This window comes from Madurella fahalii (assembly GCF_045866475.1).
Source record: "Madurella fahalii IFM 68171 DNA, scaffold_3, whole genome shotgun sequence".
NCBI classification, from domain to species: Eukaryota; Fungi; Ascomycota; class Sordariomycetes; order Sordariales; genus Madurella; species Madurella fahalii.
In genome coordinates this window covers 3,018,562-3,037,456 of record NW_027263973.1, presented here as the reverse complement: position 1 = coordinate 3,037,456, position 18,895 = coordinate 3,018,562, and the positions used below count along the sequence as shown (strand labels likewise).

Below are 18,895 nucleotides of genomic sequence, written 5' to 3'. Positions count from 1 at the left end.
CCGTGTTTTCGTTCGGCAACTGGATAGATAAAATCATAATTAATAAATCACTGCGGCTTTGCTTAGGAAGAGTCGTGAAGGCGGGATGACCAAAAATCGACTGATTTTCACCTTTCCCACATTCCCCCTCTCTATAAGTTACCCCTATCTAGAAACTGATCTACTGTAGCTCTGGTACGCCAAACTACTAATTAATACACCAATGTGCATGCTGAAGAACAGAGTATGACAGAACATGAACTTGGTAGGACTTTTAGGTAAAAGAAACTGGAGGGTTGGAAAATTGGATCTGAAACTTGAGCTGGTCGGCAGGCACGGTCATAGACTGCACATCAAAATCTCGCAAAGATTTCGATTATCGACTGTCATGGCTCGTCGGTTAGTTCGGACCGTTTCGTGACCAGCATTTGCTCCTTTTTTTCCTTACCAAGGACGGACCCCGGGCGTCAACCGGTTTCTACGCCCAACCACATTATCGTCCCGTTTGCTTACTTTCTCCATCAGCATTGACAACGCTGTCGCTGACATTAAGGTTCGCGAAATGTGGGTGGTGTTGACGCATCCCGCGCAGGTCCCCACCCATCACAGCATAACATGATTAGTGGTGGATGTGCTGCGGCGTCAAGCTCTGCTGCTGCATCTTCGATGGTGCATCCGCGCATGTTTTCCTTGTCTGACAAATGATCGAGGTAATTGCACGAGTCATGTCATTTCCTGTTGTTGACGGTACACAAGTTCTCCTGGTCAATCCCCAGGTTATATCCACGGATCCTAGCAAGCCGTAACGTTGACTATCTTGCGTATCTCCCAAAGGCCCCCCTGGCCCTGCAAAAGATCGCCATAGCACAGTGCTCGAGACTCTGTCCACTACCGTTCTCCTGGAACCTGCACCAGCACTGGGCCTGGAGCGACTCTTCCGCCGCTAAATTTCCCCAACATTTAGCGCTTCCGGGTGATAGCTGTGGGTATCTTGGCAACCTTACGGGACGGAGAACGAGTCAGGACAGACAAGATCGAATCCACTTCGGCCCACGAACCCATGTGCCGAAGAACATGCCCGGATTTCGTCATGCGCGGAGAACTGCGTAATCTGAGATGCCGCCCCGCGGCATGCACAGCAACACACCTTTTCGGCATCGCTCTGCAGAGAGCGTGGCGGCGGCTCACCCAGGCCCAGACCCGATAACCGTCTCGCGCAGGAGGGTGGCATCCGCGCGCCACATCAACTTGGCAGAAGCCGCAGCCCAATCAGCACAATAATAAACATGGCGCGACAGCAGCGGGCCGTGTACTAAGCACTGGTGGTAGATATGGGAAATGCAACTCGAGCGTAGCGTGCAGAATCCCGCCGCTCCCACACCCTCACCTCACTGCCAATCTGCTACCGCCCCTGGATAAACCCGATGCAGCCCAGCGAGCTAGGAAGGACACGTTCTGCCGTTGGTTGTGTTACCCACCGATCGGGTCTTCCAGTTGGCGATGACACAAGCTTCCTTTGGCGCTGATCTCACCTAAGCCTAGCAGTTACCTGTCAGGCCCCAACCGTGAACTGTTCCCCCCCACCTCTTCGGAACCGTGCCTATCGAGCCCTGGCCAAACCCGGGTTTTGCTCCTACCCCATTTTTTGGATGTTCACTGCAGTTGGCCGATCCGTCAGGGGTCGGCCGTCACCTATGGTAAGGATTTGCAGGAGTCTCTGTCAGTCTCTTATCCCCGAGTTCTCGATGTTGAGAGGCTTCTAGCAGCGTGGAGTAATGCCACAGACCTCTAGAGACTCATCTAGCAAAGGGAAGGACTCCATCGAGCCCTTGCTCACTCTCCATACTGTGTCCTGACATCATTGCGTTGCAGCCGACAATAATGCGATTGCCTGAGCTGCTGTAAGCGGTGTTGTCTATATCTCAGAAGACTCTCAGTGACGTTCCATCGACCGGCCGTGGAAAGTGACAGCCAATCGGGAGGGCTGACTGCCCCTTTTTCAATCGGTTGCCCAGGGGGGTTCTTCTGAAGAGCTGAGCACCGCACCGGCTGCAACCTCACTTTCTTATCACAACACGGCTATGGCCAGGAAGGCCGTGCTGCAACTGCAGCAGGTAGAACACGAACGGGGCTCTGAGAGCCGCGAAACCTGTTTGCCATGGTTCCTTTAGATCCTAGCGGTCCAATGAAGCATGACCAACAGACCACCACGCGCTTCCATCAGGCTGCTTGAGCTCATTCGTTCTCTGCCAAGCATCGTCCTTTCATATACTAGCATCTGGGGATCGGCATTGACCTTTCCTCTTCTTGCCCAAGTTGTTTTGGAAAACCAGAAGTCGGTTTCCCCTTGCTCGGTCTACCTGAACACGCCAGATGATTACACCGTCAAAGTGGGCTTAGGCGAATGCTCGTTGACATCACAGCTGAGCCAGGATGGTCTACAGGATGCAACAAGGACCTTTTCCACCGTCAATGACGCCGCAGAGTTTCTGTTTATCAAAATTAGAGGAAGTTAGTGAAACGTGCGGCTCCGGCGGGAAGTTGGTCAACACTATCACCGGATCCTGGACACTGCCAACATCTCCGGCCAACCAAGCAACCAAACAAGCAAGAAGATGATGCTTCGAAAAGCATAAATACCAAGCTCTAGTCCTCCCTCTCCATCTCTTACCTCTCACTTCAGCAGCAGCACTCGTCTCACTAGAGCCAGCCCAGCCCAGCATCTCCCGTCTTCAGACCCTTTAATATTTTCCTGATCCCACGATTAATCCACCAGCCGATCAGCCAAAAATGAAGGCCGCCTTCTTCACCCTCTTCACCTTCGCCGTCTCGGCCCTCGCCACGCCCGTGCTCACCGAGCGCCAGTTGGAGGCGCAGGGCGACGAGCTCGACAAGCTCACTGAGCTGGTCAAGGTGCACACGGCCAACATCAGTACGTCCCGCTTCCCTTATCCATCCATTCATTCATCCTTGGACCGTCAGATCTAACCAACAATACCAAAACAGACAAGACCACCGCAGCCGTGCAGGACAACCCGTCTGCCGCCCAGCAGGACGAGGCGGCGGCGCTGCTCGCCCCGGACTTTGAGGCCATCACCGAGGCGCTCCAGTCGGCCACCACGGTGTTGGCCAAGCGCGCCATCTACGGCATCGTCGGCCGCACCGGCGGTGATGATGACGACGGCCATGGCGGCAAGTGCCACAGCGACTGCCTGGCCCTCAAGGTTCACCTGCTGGTGTGGGAGATCGCCTGCACCCTCAAGTTCGTAATCGTTAAGCTCGGCCTCGGTGAGTACCTACACCTACCCTATTACTTATTCCTCCCTAAGGGCGGAATGGGTTGGCGAGGCAAGCTGTGCTAACGATGGTCTTTGATGGGGGTAGATTGTGTCCTCGCCTACCTGACTCCGTTGCTGCTTGCTCTGGTTGCGCTCATCAAGGCGTTGGATAAGGTTGTTATTGGGCTGTTGATTGTGGTCAAGGGCTTGTTGACGACTGTGCTAGGCGTCGTGGCGGCGGCGTTGTTGGGGCTGATCTTCTAGGGGGGGTTGGTGGATTGTACCGCTTGCTCTGATGCGAGGTGCGCTGGCTATGTATGCTAGGCCACACTGCACTGGGGTGTTGGAATACGGAAGGGTGTGGCGGATGTTTGTTTTGCTCTGTGCTAGGGAACGTTACTTCCCAGAACAGGAGTAGGACTGGGAGGTTTGTGAGGATTCCTGGTCGGCCGAGTCTGTCGCTCTCGGGCTTGCTTTGCTGGATGTTGCTTAATACTTAGTTCTATGAAACGGGAGCCCTAGGTCCCATAATAATCGCGCCTAATTTCACGATCTCCCCGCCGGTTGTGTCACCGCAAATCACGTATCCTCAACTCTGTGGAGAGCTGCTCAGCAAACACTGGGTCACTGGAGCATTACCGCACCTATTTACGCCACTGTGTGCTTGTTTCGTCTTGTCCAACTCCATCTTGAACCCCTGACCACGTATGACGATGGTGAGGCTACGATAGGCAGATATATTCTTCGAGCAACCCGGGTGTTGCAAGTTCCCCCCTGCCTCCGAGCTCGAACGGGCCCATAATCTCTTGAACACTTGAAAAGTTCAGCATTTACGCTCCACCAACCATACACTAAACTCAACATCCCCGCATCACCTATGTACAACAGAAGGAATGGGAAAGCGAAGCAAAAAGAAAAGCTTTTGCAGCTCCACGGCCGCTTCGCCGCCCTAAGCGAGAAGATCAAGACGGAACTAGATCCTCCCGACCTCCCCGAGCTCAAGACGTACCAGGTGGTTCAGCTGCTCCTGTGGAAACTGGAGATGTGGAAAGCCGATCTGGCGGCTGGCAGTCAGGAGCACACGGTCGAGTGGGGCGAGCGGGTGCTGGCAGTTTTGCACCGCGTGTACGACAAGATTATGGAGTTGGCGTGGGCCAAGACCGACGATGAGGTCTTTGCGGCGGTAAAGGATGATTTGAAGTCTATTAACTTGTCTACCATATTTGGGGGAGAGTATAGCGATGGGCGTCCGTATTGGGAGGGTGACGTGGTTGAGAGTAGGCGTTAAAGGATGGACATCTAGACTGTGAAACGCAGGCTGACCTCGGGTGGTCCTCTAGATGATAATGATAAGGAGGCTGGCCGTAACTTCCATGTGGTCCATAACCGTGTAGCGATAGCTTTCGCCAACATTGTTGTTTCTTACTATGAGACTTTGCAGTTTAAGCCACTTGGCCATGTGTGATTAGTGATCATACTTCTTGATGAATGTGTCCGAGTGGCTGCCACTCGGTACCACGTAGCTGTGTAGCCAAAAATGTTGACCGGTGATAAAAGGATTAGGTCACGGGAATGTCCAACACCGTTGCTGTCAATTAAGCATTCAGCCCGCCGCACCAACATCAACAGCAGGTAACTGATCGACTCTACTTCCTCCCAGATGATGCTACTTTGAAAGATCAGCTCCGGCCTGATGGATTACGCGGCCACAGGTTGGAGGCGATGACTTCTCCAGCACAGATCTCTGCGAGGCCCCGGATCGTTGCACGGCACCATGGGTTCCACAACGGCATTGTAGTAGCGGGCAGATGAGCAACTAACGAAATGCCGAACTGGTTATTACTGTGTTTGTGGAGATACATAGTTGGAATGTGGCATCAATTTTTCACCGATGTTGTACTAGTTCTAATGATGACTTACATTACCTGCATGTCGGCCTTCGTTCGAGTAAGTCGTTGACCAGCCGTCGGATGTATGTACAACCATAGTACTCACTGGATCCGAGTGGGGCTTCATGCTCCTAAGTGACAGTTACTCTGGTAACAGCTGTGCTCTTGGACAACCCATATATACCAAGAGACCTTGATTCCCCAAGAACACATCCCAACCCCCCCAGAACATCAAAGCTGTACGCCCACGGGAATCAATCTATAAACAAGAAGAACTTAAAAGCGAACTACATTCCCAACTGTATACTATCAAGCCTCTCCCAATTGATAATGGCTGAAACCGAGCCTACCGCGGCGCCTAGGCCTGAGGAGGAGGTACAAAGACGGTACCTCCGTGACCGCTTCATCTCATTGCGGTACCAGCTCCGCCGCCTCCAGGAATACCCTGATCTGCGAAACGATCCGAGATGGAAAGTGCAGCTTGCCCTTGCGCTGACATGTGTAGTCGTATGGATCCAGGACGTTAATGACGCAAAAGATCTTTCCCCCGCCTGGAAGGATGTGGATGCGACCGCTGAATTCTGTGACGCCATGAGTCAACTTGTTATTCTAAACGCCCAGCTACGGGAAGCTGAATCGTTGCTGCGAACGGAGGCTGAAGGGTTGCTGGGAAAGGAGTCAGTGGATAGGTGGAGAATGATGCCGCCATAAGCTTTTGACTGTCTCAGTTGACTGTTAATCATTACTAGAAGGCAGCGAATCTTGCGGCTTAGGCTGTCAGCTTGTAATGATTATTTCACAAACTCTATCTTGGCTCATAGAGCTCACTATTCAGCGTGAAACGTAGAGTAGTAAACATGTAATAAATCCTGAAATAGAGTTGTTTTACAACGCAATACCCTGACTTGATGAACATTGTGGATTCCATCTTTCTCAATAAATATAGGATGCCGTATTCAAGCCCTAGGTTGGCCGGCAGCCACGATCCGCACGGGCGTCGTCTTCGAGATTAGAATAGGACGAAATCAAACGGTACTTGTACATTTTGTTTCTCTGCTAGGTTTGAATCTCGATTCGACACGTAGCAGCCACGTTGATATGCTCCGGTGGTGAACTCACAATGGAGTATAAACAGGTAGGAAGCTCTAGTTGACTCGAACTTGGAGTTAGCTATTCCAAGCTCAACTCACGGTTACAAAGGCCAATCCTGCGACAGAGTCCGATTCACGACTCTAAGTATCTCCCGAGTCAGCTCTGAAGGAATTGCCTTGCTTTAATTACCTTCACCTATTTCCAAGCATACTTGAGTTATCGAATTCTAGTATCAGTAGTTACGGTTAGCCAGAGCCATTCGGTATGGGGTATATTTGAGAAGAACGGAGTGGGGATACCAACCAGACCGTGACCCAGACAGCCTGCATCGTCACCAGTCACAACAGTAGTTGTATGCCGCTATTCGTTTCCCGTCGAGTCTGAATGCCGCAGAAACGCAATGAATATGCGGCGCCATTCTATCCTCGCTGGACCTGGAACACTGAAAATGGAAACGTCGGAGCCACCACTAGCCTCGGTTACCCTGGACATCTAACGCTCTCCGCCCCAAGTGATCCTCCTTCCAGGCCAAGCGCCCCCAACCCAGGGAGCCCAAGTCCAAACCTAATCGGAAATCCAACGGTCACCGGAACACCAACCCAATCCCAATCCCCAACCAAACGAGAAGGAGGACCACGATCCAGAGCTCAAGCCCAGTCCCCAGCTCTCCCTCTAGTACCGACCGCCCTCCGAGGACCAAGCCGCCCACTAAACGAACCAGGACGACCAAAGCGGCCAAATCTGAAAAGAACCCCCAACAAACACAAAAAGTCACGGGACGCAGCGCGCCACCAGACGCCTTGCTGATTCTTCTCCACGGCCTCCCAGACAGGGGGACGCGCAAACGACCCAGGGCAAAGGCGCAGCGCACGACGCAGACGGCGGAAAGCGCGAACAGAACCGCAGCGCGAGGCAGGACGGGAGATGTGGAGGCGTGTGACGGAGACACTCCTCGCGTGGGGGAAGTCGCTGAGAGGTTTGGTCAAGGGGGTCGCGGGCATGAGCGGCGGGAAGCGCGCTCGGTGGGGGAAGAGAAGGGGGAGGTCGAGGACGAGGAAGAGGACGAGCCACACGGGATACAAGCCCGAGGGGAGGTACCGGTAGGATCCGGGGGGATGGCTCTGTCATATCCGGGGTTGGTTATTTTTACCGTTTTGCGATTATTGGTTTCTGCATGGGTTCTTTATCTTCCGATTTGTTGTTCGCCATATCGTACTGCCCCGGGGAGGGGGGGGGGGGGGGGGGGGAGAAATAAAAGGTACAGTCCGTCGAGTGGTGCTCAGGGCTATATACCCCTGAAGTCCCCACCATCACCCGTCACACATTCGACAGCACCCAAGACACGCCGCGGCCACGATGATGCTCGAAGCGAATTGATTAACCAACATACTACGGTAGTACTAATCCAAGATACCCACCCACCTTTTTGGCCTACCCATTTCACCAAGCCACCACAAAACCTGTAACAAGGCAATCCCAACCCATCCCAACCCAACCCCTACCCACCCAGCCGACCATTCCAACGATGGATATCCTTATACTCATTTAGCCCACAAAAGATCAAGAACCGCCGCGCCAACCGTCCCCGGCCATCCCTCAAGACACCAAACAGTGTAAAGCAGCGGCAGTTGCAGCAGCAGCAGCAACATCCCAACCCACCAACCCCGATCACAACCAAAGCCAGAAAGAGATATAGAACAGGCAAAGAAAGAAGACGAAAAGCTTACTCCAGTCCCATCCGAACCTCCTCCCCGACCCCCCAGCTGCCCACCTCGGTGCCCGAATCCTGCAGCGCCACCATCCTCGCCTGGGTCCCCAACACAGCCGCCGCGTCGTCCTCCCCAGGGCTCGCCACGACGCTCGCACGCCTGCTGCTCCTGCTGCTCCTGTGGCTCTCGCCCGTCACCCGGCGCCTCAGCACGGGCGGCGGACCGCCACCCCCACCGCCACCGGATCCTTTGAAAGACGACGAGAAGAAGCGGGTGGATCGCGACGGGGTGGAGAGGAGGCTGGCCGAGTCGTACTTGTCTTCTTTGCTGCGCGCGTGTTCGTCGGGGATGTGCGACCGTTGTGGAGTTGGCGGGGTGACGGAGAATTCGGGGGAGCTTCGGGTCGAGGTTGAGTTGGTATCTAGGGAGGGGACGGCGGAAGGGTGTTGGTCTTGGCGGGGTGCTGGGGAGGGGGTGGGGGTTGTGGCTTGGTCGTCGGCACTGACTGCGCCGTCGGCGGCGGCAATTCCTGGTTCCCCTTCCTCTTGGATGACGGCATCGTCTGCCTCGACGAGCTCCGCGTCGCGGTACCATTTCCTTCTGCGAGTCCATCGTCCCCACCCGTCCTGGCCTCGGCGGCCGTTCTGCCACTACGTCGGGAGTCAGTATCACTGGGAACAATGTAGTCCTTAACGCAGAGCCCACCTTATTGTCATAGTAAACCCACCCCATCTTCCCACCGGGCCCGTCATAATCCCATTCTCCGTCACCATCCCCGGACATGACGGCCTCGTCGGGCACGCCATCCACCCTCCACCTTGACCCTTCGGCCCACTGCCACCGCATTTTGCTCCCATCCTCAACCTCGGGCAGCTCAAACTCGTCGCGGGGCGGCACGGCATTGTTGTGCTCGTCCGTCCACGCGGGCCGCTCGTAGGCGAACAGGCTGGTTGTCCACCCCAGCCCGACCCATCGCCGCTGGTTCTCATAGATGATAAACGTAAATCGCACGCCTGTGCCTCGTCCGCCGCGCGCTCTGCGGAGCGCCTTGGTAAGTTCCGACTCGCGGGGCGTCTTGACGGTAGTGGGGGAGGACGATTTGGCCTTGGTCTTGGTCGAGCTGGCAGCGCTGCTGGCCGCGGACTCAGTCGCTCCTGAGGCATGCAGATGTGGAGGCTTCACGAGCCCCTCGAATTGCAGCCCCGTGACGAGGGCGAGCAGACGGCGGATTGTGGCGCTCCGCCACAGGATGACGCGGGTTACCCGAACAACCCGGGCGTGCCATGTGAGGAGAATGGTGCCGAACAGGAGGATGACGCGGCGGGTGGTGATGAGGCGGAGAGGGGGCAGTGTGAGGAGGAACCAGAAGGGAGTGCAGAGGAGGATGCGGACGAAGAGCGTTGTGAGTGCCGGCCGAGTGGTCGCCGAGGTTGGGGTGCGTTGAGTGCTGAGGAAGTCAGTCAGCTCGAGCAGCGGTTCCAACAAGATGTTACACCTTGCGGTAAACTCCTTGAGCGTTTCGACGATCTCATCGAGCGTCTTCTGATGACGCGTGTTTGTGATTTCGGATATAGATCCTTGGTTCCTCGTGTGGCCCCCTGTGCCCCCAGCTCCCGCACCGCCATTGCCCGCTTTGGCGTTCTTCTCCGGCAGTCCGTCTACTGACAAGTTCTTGCCCCTATTCGGCTTGCGTCCAGCCTTGGCGCCCTTCGTCTCGGCTACGAGAGCCGTCCCGTCCCCGGCGCCAAGCCCGGGCTCGCTCCATCCGCTGCTGCTCAACGGACTGAAGCGCCGGCCGTACATGCCGCCGATCAGGAGCAGTACCAGCGCTACGGGTCCCGCCACGCGCACCACAATGTCCCCGTAAAGCACCGACGCCCAGAACACCACCACCAGCAGAAAGCTCTCCCACGGATCGCCCGTTGTCCATGTCAGCAAGCCGACGAGCTTGTTCAGCGGCAGGAGAAATGGATGGCTGTATGCCAGCGCGCGCGTGATCTGGGGCGGCGTCGCGAGCAGAAGTGGCGACTTTTGGTGGACGAGTATAGTGCTCCTCCTCTTTGCGGCCGAGGTGCCGCTCGGGGCCGTTGAACTCAGCGTCGCGGGGGAGAAGGTGGCGTAGGTCGGGTTCGGGGCGCCCGGGAGGATGGAAGAGCTGCCATCATTGGAGTAATTGCTGCGCGAGGGGGTGGACGGGCGATGGAGCGAGGACGACGAGTCGAGCGGGTCACGGCGCTGGGTGCGAGGGGTCGACATGTGTGAGAGCCAAGGGGGTTCCTGTTTGGCCGATGGTACGCTTGTCAGCCTATGTCAAGCGCAAGATGGAATCCATTCTCATGGCATGATCGCCGAGGGCCGTGGAAGGTTGTGTAGGTTCGAGGATGTGTAGCTGATGTGTTGGCCGGCTTCGTTGTGTGTTGGGACTGACCGCTGTCGCCGGCAGCGCCGAATCTCCAATCAAGGCCAAGGGATCAGCCCGCTACAATGGCAAGTTCCGAGGCTCTCAACGAGTCGCGGTGCCCCGGGATAAATGACGATCAAGATGTCTGCTCACGCTGGGGAGGCGCAAGGGGTTTTTCAAGGGATGGGGGATGTACTCACAAACGCAGCCATGAACAGAAGCCCGGCGAGGCGCGCGCTGGGCGTCGGTGCTTTCTTGAGGGTGCACCTGGACGGCTGCTCGCCCACGTCATAGGCGGTGCGCCCAGACCCGCGCAGGCAACTTGGACGCCACAAGCACCGAAGTGGACGAAAGAGCAGAAGCGCCAAGACGTATATTCCCGGTGCACGTGCGATCGTGAAGCACCAGATATCAACATGGTTGATGAAGAGAAGAGCCGCAGAGGGGAATGAGAGTAGTTGCAAGTCAATCAACCTGCCTCGGGGCGCGCTCACGTGGCGGATCAGGCTCCGAGTCAAAGCCGGCTTCCCCGGAAACCGTGGGTTTAGGCATGACCCCGCCACAAGCTCCCGCTAACAGCGCCGGAATCACATGCAAAAGAGTTTGCAGGAGACGGGAGTGACAGATCCCCAACGGCCGATTGGTACAATACAGAACATAAGGCACGAATCTACACGTACTGTAGCGGCAAAACTACACTAGACGCACAAGCAGAACATCCGGGTCTAAATCACTCCACCCATCAGGCTTCCCCGCAGATGGCTACGTTACTTAGCGTCAGATCATCTGCAGGATCCGGTGACATGGCGCTGCGACCGAGCACGAGTATCATCTTCTGCCTTCCCAGCAGTTGTTGGCTCCAGGAACAGTCCCACCACGCCATGGGAAACAAAGCAGTAATCGCCGACTTTCTTATGCCGCTGGGGGAAAATTATCTACTGCTGGGCGCTAAGAGTATACGTTACAGGAACAAACAAATATAAACATGCCCACCGGGAAACCAATGTATCTGGAGACCCCGAAAGTGAAAGGCCCAAACTCCAAGCCCATGAAAACCAACACCCCTTCCCCCCCCCCCCAAAGTATTGACGTCCTCCGCTTCTGGCAAGAGAATGCTCCGTCAAACTCAGCGCAATAAACCAACATCAAGGACCAACTAGTGCTCTGTCTCAATCTGCTCTAGGAAATCCCGAAAAGCAGAACCGTAAAAGGCAATAGTAATAAATAATAATAATAATAATAATAATAATAATAGTAAAACCCGGGACTCCCAACCCTCACCCACCAGCCGCCAAGCTCCCGATGACCACGTCCCGATTCCAGCTCTGCAAGCGCCTGCAGAACCGTCTGGCGTGTACCGCCCCGCTCTGCGTCCCGCTCGCCGTCGACCGCGCCGTCTCAAACACGAGCGTGAGCGTCTGCGTCCTCTCCACTTCCCCCGCGCCCTCGGGAAGAGGGAGCGCGTACACGACCTTGGCCACGCACACCGCCCCCGTCTGCGACGGCGCCCGCTCCACCGCCCGCACCCGCCGCGGGTCGATCGCCACCGCCACTGGCGCGTCCGCCACGCTCCGGAGCACCCCGCTCTCCGGGTCCTCGGCCAGCCGCAGGAAGTGGCCCCCGGCCCCAGCGCTGAACACCTCCGAGTCGCCCTCCTTGAAGTTGGCAATGTCAAAGACGCCGCCCGTCATAGATGGAGCAGTCGTCATTGTCGTCGCCGTCGTCGTCGCCGTCGTCGTCGCCATCGTCATCGTCGTCACGTTGGAGACGGTATTCGGGGTTCCCGGTTGCGTCGGGGTGTTGGGCTTGGTGGTGGCGGCGGTGCTGACGGCGGGGGTAGGAATAGGAGTGTCGGGTTTTGCTGGTTGGGCTGGAGTGTTGGCTCGCGTGTCGAACTCGCTCCGAGTCGGCGTCGATAGGGGCGTTGAGACCGAGTGATGGAGGACCTGCGGCCATCCGTTGGCCGGCCGGGCTACTTCAGTCGGCTGTGGCCCCTGTACTTCATGCCCGCGGATAGGCTCTATGGGCGGCAAGTAAGGCGTGGCATCTCGAGAAGGCGAAGGACTGGGCGCAGCAGAAGCACTCTCCGCGCGCTGCTTCTCTTCTTCGACCTGTCTCGTCTGTGCGGCCGGGGCCGACCCCGCCCGGCTGTCTCTGGGTGGCTGCGGATGGATAGTCGCAAACAAGGCGGGGGGCGGAGGGGTGGTGGCCTGAATCATACTCATGTTCTGCGGTTGAAGCTCGCGGCGCGGCAAGCCGAAGTTCTCGCTAGGGAAACCCTGAAGGATATTCTCCAGACTCGCGGGGCTGGGTTTTCTCACGGGAGCTTCGGTCTGACTTGTGGTGTAATCTTGTTGCACGTTGTCGGTCGACCGCGCCTCGGACAGCGCCGTCAAAGGCGTTATGCAGTCCTGACTCGTCCTACTGCTTTGAGCGTGGATTTTTTCTACACGCCGGTAACCACCGTTAGTGCTCGATGTCGAGCCCGTTCTCGACGGCGGCTCGAGACTGGCCGAAGCACTGCGGGAGACACTGGCATCCGCACCGGAATTAATAGCTTTGAAGCCATTTCGACCCGGGGGTTGTAGACTGAGCGCCCGGGCGGCAATCAGGCGGGCATTGCTGGCAAGGGGTTCGACGGCCGCAGTAGGTCCAGATGTTGGCTTGACGACACTGCCGTCCCGGGGGCTCGCTTCGCCTAGGAGACCGTCGTGACTCGGAACACTAGTTCGTCGGGAAGCAGGGTCGATCCTCCCCATATCAGTCTCAGGACCCGTCAAAACCTTACTGGAGGAATCTCGATCTGAATCACGTTCCGAGTAATCGTGATGTGATGCACCAGCATCCTTCATTTCAAAATCCTCAGCCACGGCAGCTGCGGCGAGCTGCCTGTGGTGGTCTTGGTCGGCTCGCGGCGGCGTCGCTATAATATACTTTGTTAAGTAACCCAACAACGGCGCTTGAGAGCGGGGCCAAGATGTTTTTTTCACTTACAGGTCGCAGGAGCCAAGCGCGCAGGCGCCCCCCGCCCGTCCGCATACCCACGCACACGATAGATGTAGTAGTCACGGGCTGCATGGAAGAACGGGATTCTTTCTGAGCCCGGATCCTGGAAGTTGAGGGGGGACAGGTCCGAAGCCTCGACCCACCCAACCGACCAAAAGCGACTGTTCTTGGTTAGCGCATTCATTCAGGGACCTAGACTGACGGTCGACTTACAAGTCAGGGTTGTCGACACACAGGACAGGAAATTCTCGCTTCCTCATAAGCGGACCGCCATCCTCGTAGCCACTCGCCCACCCCTTGATACGTATTATACGACCGTCGACGCGGTCGTATGTATAGCACTTTGGAGGTTTGGGCATGTCCTGCCGCTCGCTAAATATGCCGGTATCGCCCAGCGTGCCCTCCACGCCGACAGGCGCCAGGCTGCCCCACGGCAAGATCAAGACAGGGCATTGGAGGCCTTGGGGGGCAGAGCACAAGTAGAACTCGCAGCTAACCGGATCCGTGACTCCCATGAAGGGCTTCCTGGACCGAGCAGGGGAAGCCGATTGTCCTTCCTGGATACTGAGACGTTGCGCTGCTGCCGCCTTCTGGATGCTTGGGGAATCGAGAGGAGGAAAGCCCATCTCGGCGCGCTTCGCCTGGCTAAGGTTATTGGCATTAAACACCTTGTAGCCGGCTTTGAAGGCCGCCATGACCTTTGCGTTGTTCCTTTCCGCCAGCTCTGGGCTACAATCGACGACCAGGTGGCCGAGGACCTCTATGGCTGTTGAATGCGCTTTGGTCATGCGGCCATGCTGCGCACCGGCCAGATGCTTAGCCGCGCCACGGAGCGGATGTTCGCCAAAGTGCACCCCATGCTCATCACACCTGAGGATGTAGAAGTTTCCGCTGGCGCCAGGGTATTGGACAATGATGTGGTTGTACTGAGGATCTTGATATACCTCGGCGAATGTAATCGTCCTCCTGGCGGCCGCTTCCTGGCTATTACCTAGTCTGGGCTGATCCATATTGCTTCCGTCGGAGCCGCCCATGATCTGAGCCCTGGCGCGCTTGGGTGGTTTCGGAGAAGGGGACTGGTCATTCAACTCGCCATCTGCCTTACGCTTAAGTTGCTAAGGTACCTCTCGTTAGCATGTGCAGTCTCAATGAGCGGGCAGCCTTGCTTACGCCGTCGGCCTGCTGTGGGGGTTCTGGCTCGACAACCGTCTCTGCGTCCGCGAATGATTGTCCATGGCTGCCGGCTGATAGCGGAGGCTCGGACGGAACCGCCGTCGCTCCCGACGCCGATTCGGAGCCTGCAGACGGCTGCTCCGGAGGCCATACCGAAGATGTGTGTTCCCTGGTCTGCAAGTCCTGAGTATGCACAGTGATACTGTCTGGCGAGCTTGCACGTGTGCCATCTGAGATGGTATCTTCGGATGGATCCGGCTTCTTCGTTGCCAAAGACGCATCCGTCCGCGGCAGTGATGAAACCTCGTCGAGAGCTGGCCCAGGTTCAGCAGGGCGGACTTCCGCGGCTCCCGTCTGGCTCAGGCCGGAAGCGGCGGGGCCTCGGGGCGTTAACGGACCTTCATCTGCAGCGCGAGACGCTGGGCGCGCACGATTTTGATCTAGGCTCAGCTCAGTCTACAGCACTAGTTAGCAGTGATAACGACGCGGCCTCCCAAGGTGGCACTGACTACTCCGGCGCTCATTAGGGCCGTGATGGCTGCGAATTCCTCAGACATGACCTTCTGTCTCGCATCCTCGTACTTCTCCTTCCGCACATTTTTCTGCTGTTGCCTCGTGCGATTTAACTCGTTGACCTGCAATGTCCTGTTCTCTCCAAGCACCTTCTCGAATGTCTCGCGCAGTGGCGAGTCCAAACGAGACGCGTTGTCTTGCTGCGACTTGAATTGTGCGTCGATAGCTTTCAGCTTATCGTCGAATTCCGCTTGCTCGCCTAGTTCCTCGAGGTTGAATTGGCGCTCTAATTCCTCGAGCCTCCTTCGCAACACGGCATACCTGGACTCAACCAAAGCCGTCTCGGGCAGCAGACTATGCCGCGACGGAGCCGTCATCCTTGGGGAGTCGTGAAATCAACTACCATGCACTACCCCCTTGGTGGGCCCTAGAGCAGCTCTGCAGAGCGACGCGACCGTCTGGGGTGGTGGCGCGAGTTCTCAAAGAAAAAGAAGAGAGAAAAACGAAGCGGGTAGCAGAGCTCAGATGGAGCGTCGTCGGCTTCGCTATTTCATGGGCATCTACGACGGCGTTAGCGACGAGCCCAAAAAGATAACGAAGATCGTAAATGAGAAAAAAGCAAGCGATGCGGCCGAGGCGTATGACCCCAACAAGTAACTATTCCTGGTCTCGACGGGCAAAAGTACCGTACCTAAGATAGGATTGCACGGTACTAATAAGGGGAGGGATCTAAACCTCGCTGGGGTCGTGGTTAGAGCGAGAATGTACGTTTGCGGCGCTGCGTAAAGTACCCTTCGCACTCGAGCGCTACCGGGGTGTGGTTTGAAAAACGGGAAGGAACGCAACGCTGCGAGGTCATGGCCAACATGCATATGATCGTGTTGGGTACAAATGGAAGTGCGACGGGAATGAGTGCCGAAGGAGCAAACTCGTAACCCACGGAGAGGCGCTTGCAAAAGCTCTGCGTGTTCCCTGATGACTGGCGAGCCGCTATCGGGCATCGCGACCGCTTAACGCGGCGGCGGCGGGGTCTCTTGGGTAGACGGAAGGCGGATATTTCAATGGTGAACTTACTCGTACGTTTGTCCCGGCCGAGACGGGATGTGATGTGGTCACGTCGGCCAGATAGGTAGGTAGGGCACAGGGCAGCGGTGTAGTTGGGTAAAATTGGAATGAAAGCAAAAATGGACAAGCTGCCCGAGATGAGAACAAGACCAGCGCGACTTGTTCTACAGCCCTGCTACTTTAGGCGGGGAGCAGATCCGGCCGTTTTTTGCTTATTATTCCATTATTAGATTGTTTGGAGGAAATGTCGCGCCATTACGAAGAATTACCTGCCTGAGTGCCATAGCACCCAGGCGCGCCCCGTAGTGGCGGACTACCCGGTCTGGTAGCGCAGTGTGCGGCACTGTATCCAGGGGCACGGCAGCCTCAGGCGCGCACCACAAACGGCACAGCTAACTCGATTCTGAAGTGTCGGCGCAAGACTAGCGACAAACCCCCCCGGGGCTTGGGGCTCGGGGAGCGAGAACGGACGGCAGGGATCATGGCAGCGGTATAAGATTGGCGCTAAGCCCGCGTTAACACCGCTGTATCGGTAGCCAAGGCACCCCTAGCGACCGTGTAACAGCAAAGAAGCAAATAACAAACCGCTGTGGCTGGCCGGCCCAACAAGAAATCATTACCAAGGTACGGTACCAAATGTGTCGGTGAACCGGTTAGTATCCCCCGGTGGGGCCTTTGTGTGTGTGTGTGTGTGTGTGTGTGTGTGTGTGCGTGTGTGCGTGTTGGGTCAAATTCATAACATGCATGTTGTGTGTGTGGTGCTTGTGATATCTGACACGCACCCAACTTGTAATTACAAAGAGAGCAAGGTGGCATTATCTATCGGCTGCATTGGCCCCCTCGTACACAGCATGAGTATTAGTTCCTCCGAGCTAGGCCCCCGAAATCTGATCCATGACTGCCGAGGCCCCAAGAAATCCACCGTCGGGACATTAGTTTCTCGCCAGCGGAGAAATGGGCAAACCCCTTCCACTTTTTTCCTTTACGCGTGTGGATACCGTAATGTACCGTGGGTGACCAGCGTGGTGGCACCTCTACCACCTCATTTTCTACCTAGTCCATGGGGGTCCCCCCTTCCCGCGCACGACGCGGCTGCCCATTCCCTTCGTCTTTATTATCATGCATTGTCGGGTTCGTATTAGGTACACCTCAGTCAGTGCCAGGCGGACTTTTTTTTACGTCTAGTGGAGATCCGGTGCACACGGCAGCGGTGTGCAGTCACTTCCGAAACAACACTGTTGATCATCATTGCCAATCACCTTCTCGCTCGTTCGTCATCGGCGTTTCATCCTACGGCTATTATCTATCACCTTCTCCTTCTTATCTGTCCCTTTCTACCTGGCTTTGGCATAACGCCTCTACGCGGCTTATCGCATGGTGCAGCTGCAGCCCGTCCCCGGACGCTCTCTCTAAGCAATCCGATGGCTGGTTCTAGAAAGGTCCGAGGTGGGGTATTATATCGCATTGGGTGCAGCTTGTATGGATGAGAAAACTCGGACTTGTTGCTCTGGATGACCACGTCGTAGACGACATTTTAAAATGCTCAGCCAGCTGAGGGACGTGCATACCCAAGAAACTCTGGTCCGCATGGGGATAAGGTCTGGCGCATAAGCCTGCAATCGCGAGCCCCCGGGCCAATAGACGAGATTCCAGCGTTGCAGGGGGGTTTCAGGGAGGGTAGGTCTGGCCCAATCCCAGCCAACCACGATTTGTCTCGTGCGGTCGCACCTCAACCGTAGACGAATGTTGCCCAGCCACAGCTCGATGCCTGGTTCTTTTTACACTCGCCCTTACTACACAATATACTAGTGCTTTGCAGTGCGCCACCGTACGGCACCCCGATCCTATCCTACCTCAGCTTTCCCAGAGCTGTGCAGCTAGCTGGCCAATGATAGGGATGTGCGACCGCGTCATTCACCGGGTTGTGTAGCGCCGGCATACTAGCAGTGAATTGCCAACGGACCAGGGAAATTAGCGCTGAGCTCACTCATCAATCACGTCAGATGCCCTCGTATGCTACAAACCAAAACACCTGCGTCGGGGTCATCACGCGTACAGTGCGACTTTTCACAGCACACACGTTGTAGTCGGCACTAGTCTGGTGACCATCCCTAAGTCCCTCTCCGTGTTGCCGGTACTAGTAGTATTCAAGTGCCCTCCCAACTTCGATCGGCAAGTGTCGCAATTATCCGTTGTTAGGACCCGGCCAGCCTATCACGTTGGTTTCAAGAAGCGTCCGCCCGGCCTTGGCTATGGGGGCTGTTGGATCGACTGCGACATTTATAACCATGGATAACCAACAGGGCTATTACACACGGCCCTGTTGATCCGACTACACTATACAGTAACTGCTGTTTGTGGCGGGATGTGACAGGGGGACGGCAGCAGCATGTTGGCCGCTTCCAGTCCTCTCCCATATTTTCTTCTTTTTTTTTTTTTTTTTTTTTTTTTTTTTTTTTTTTTTTTTTCCTTTTGGTGTCTCACTCATTACGCTGCATGCAGGTGCATGACTCGGATACCCACACCCGCTGTCGCAGTCGGACAGGAGCTGTTCTTTCAATACGGAACAACCGGAACGTTAACCAATTATGACGACAGCTCTGCTGCGATCCGTAGAGCGCACCGTGTACCGCGTACCGGAGCACGTACTAGTAGTAGCACCGTAAGACGGGTATGAGCTAACCCGAGGTATGGTATCTGACATTGGCTACCTGATTCTTCTTTCGTCCGGGTCCTCATCAATCCGAAGACATACTACTAGCGGTAAACCTGCCAGTGGTACGTGACACT

The 18,895-nt window shown here is 56.1% G+C and overlaps 4 protein-coding genes across 4 annotated transcripts; 2 read left to right on the top strand and 2 right to left on the bottom strand.

The window, feature by feature from the left end:
• Positions 1–2,769: 2,769 nt before the first annotated feature.
• MFIFM68171_06363 (Outer capsid protein VP5) lies at positions 2,770–3,521 on the top strand (the record flags this gene model as incomplete). The annotated part of the gene is made up of 3 exons (XM_071061783.1): positions 2,770–2,911; positions 2,986–3,267; positions 3,364–3,521. 3 exons carry the CDS (start codon positions 2,770–2,772, stop codon positions 3,519–3,521), a joined length of 582 nt encoding a protein of 193 aa, XP_070917884.1.
• A 613-nt stretch (positions 3,522–4,134) lies between these two features.
• On the top strand, positions 4,135–4,545 carry MFIFM68171_06362 (uncharacterized protein; the record flags this gene model as incomplete). Its single annotated transcript, XM_071061782.1, has 1 exon — positions 4,135–4,545. The coding sequence occupies one exon, from the start codon at positions 4,135–4,137 to the stop codon at positions 4,543–4,545; it is 411 nt and encodes a 136-aa protein (XP_070917883.1).
• Positions 4,546–7,961: 3,416 nt separating this feature from the next.
• On the bottom strand, positions 7,962–10,203 carry MFIFM68171_06361 (Integral peroxisomal membrane peroxin-domain-containing protein; the record flags this gene model as incomplete). The annotated part of the gene is made up of 2 exons (XM_071061781.1): positions 7,962–8,597; positions 8,653–10,203. The coding sequence occupies 2 exons, from the start codon at positions 10,201–10,203 to the stop codon at positions 7,962–7,964; spliced, it is 2,187 nt and encodes a 728-aa protein (XP_070917882.1).
• Positions 10,204–11,625: 1,422 nt separating this feature from the next.
• Positions 11,626–15,417, bottom strand: MFIFM68171_06360 (uncharacterized protein; the record flags this gene model as incomplete). Its single annotated transcript, XM_071061780.1, has 5 exons — positions 11,626–13,271; positions 13,343–13,515; positions 13,568–14,469; positions 14,525–14,983; positions 15,037–15,417. 5 exons carry the CDS (start codon positions 15,415–15,417, stop codon positions 11,626–11,628), a joined length of 3,561 nt encoding a protein of 1,186 aa, XP_070917881.1.
• Positions 15,418–18,895: the final 3,478 nt, after the last annotated feature.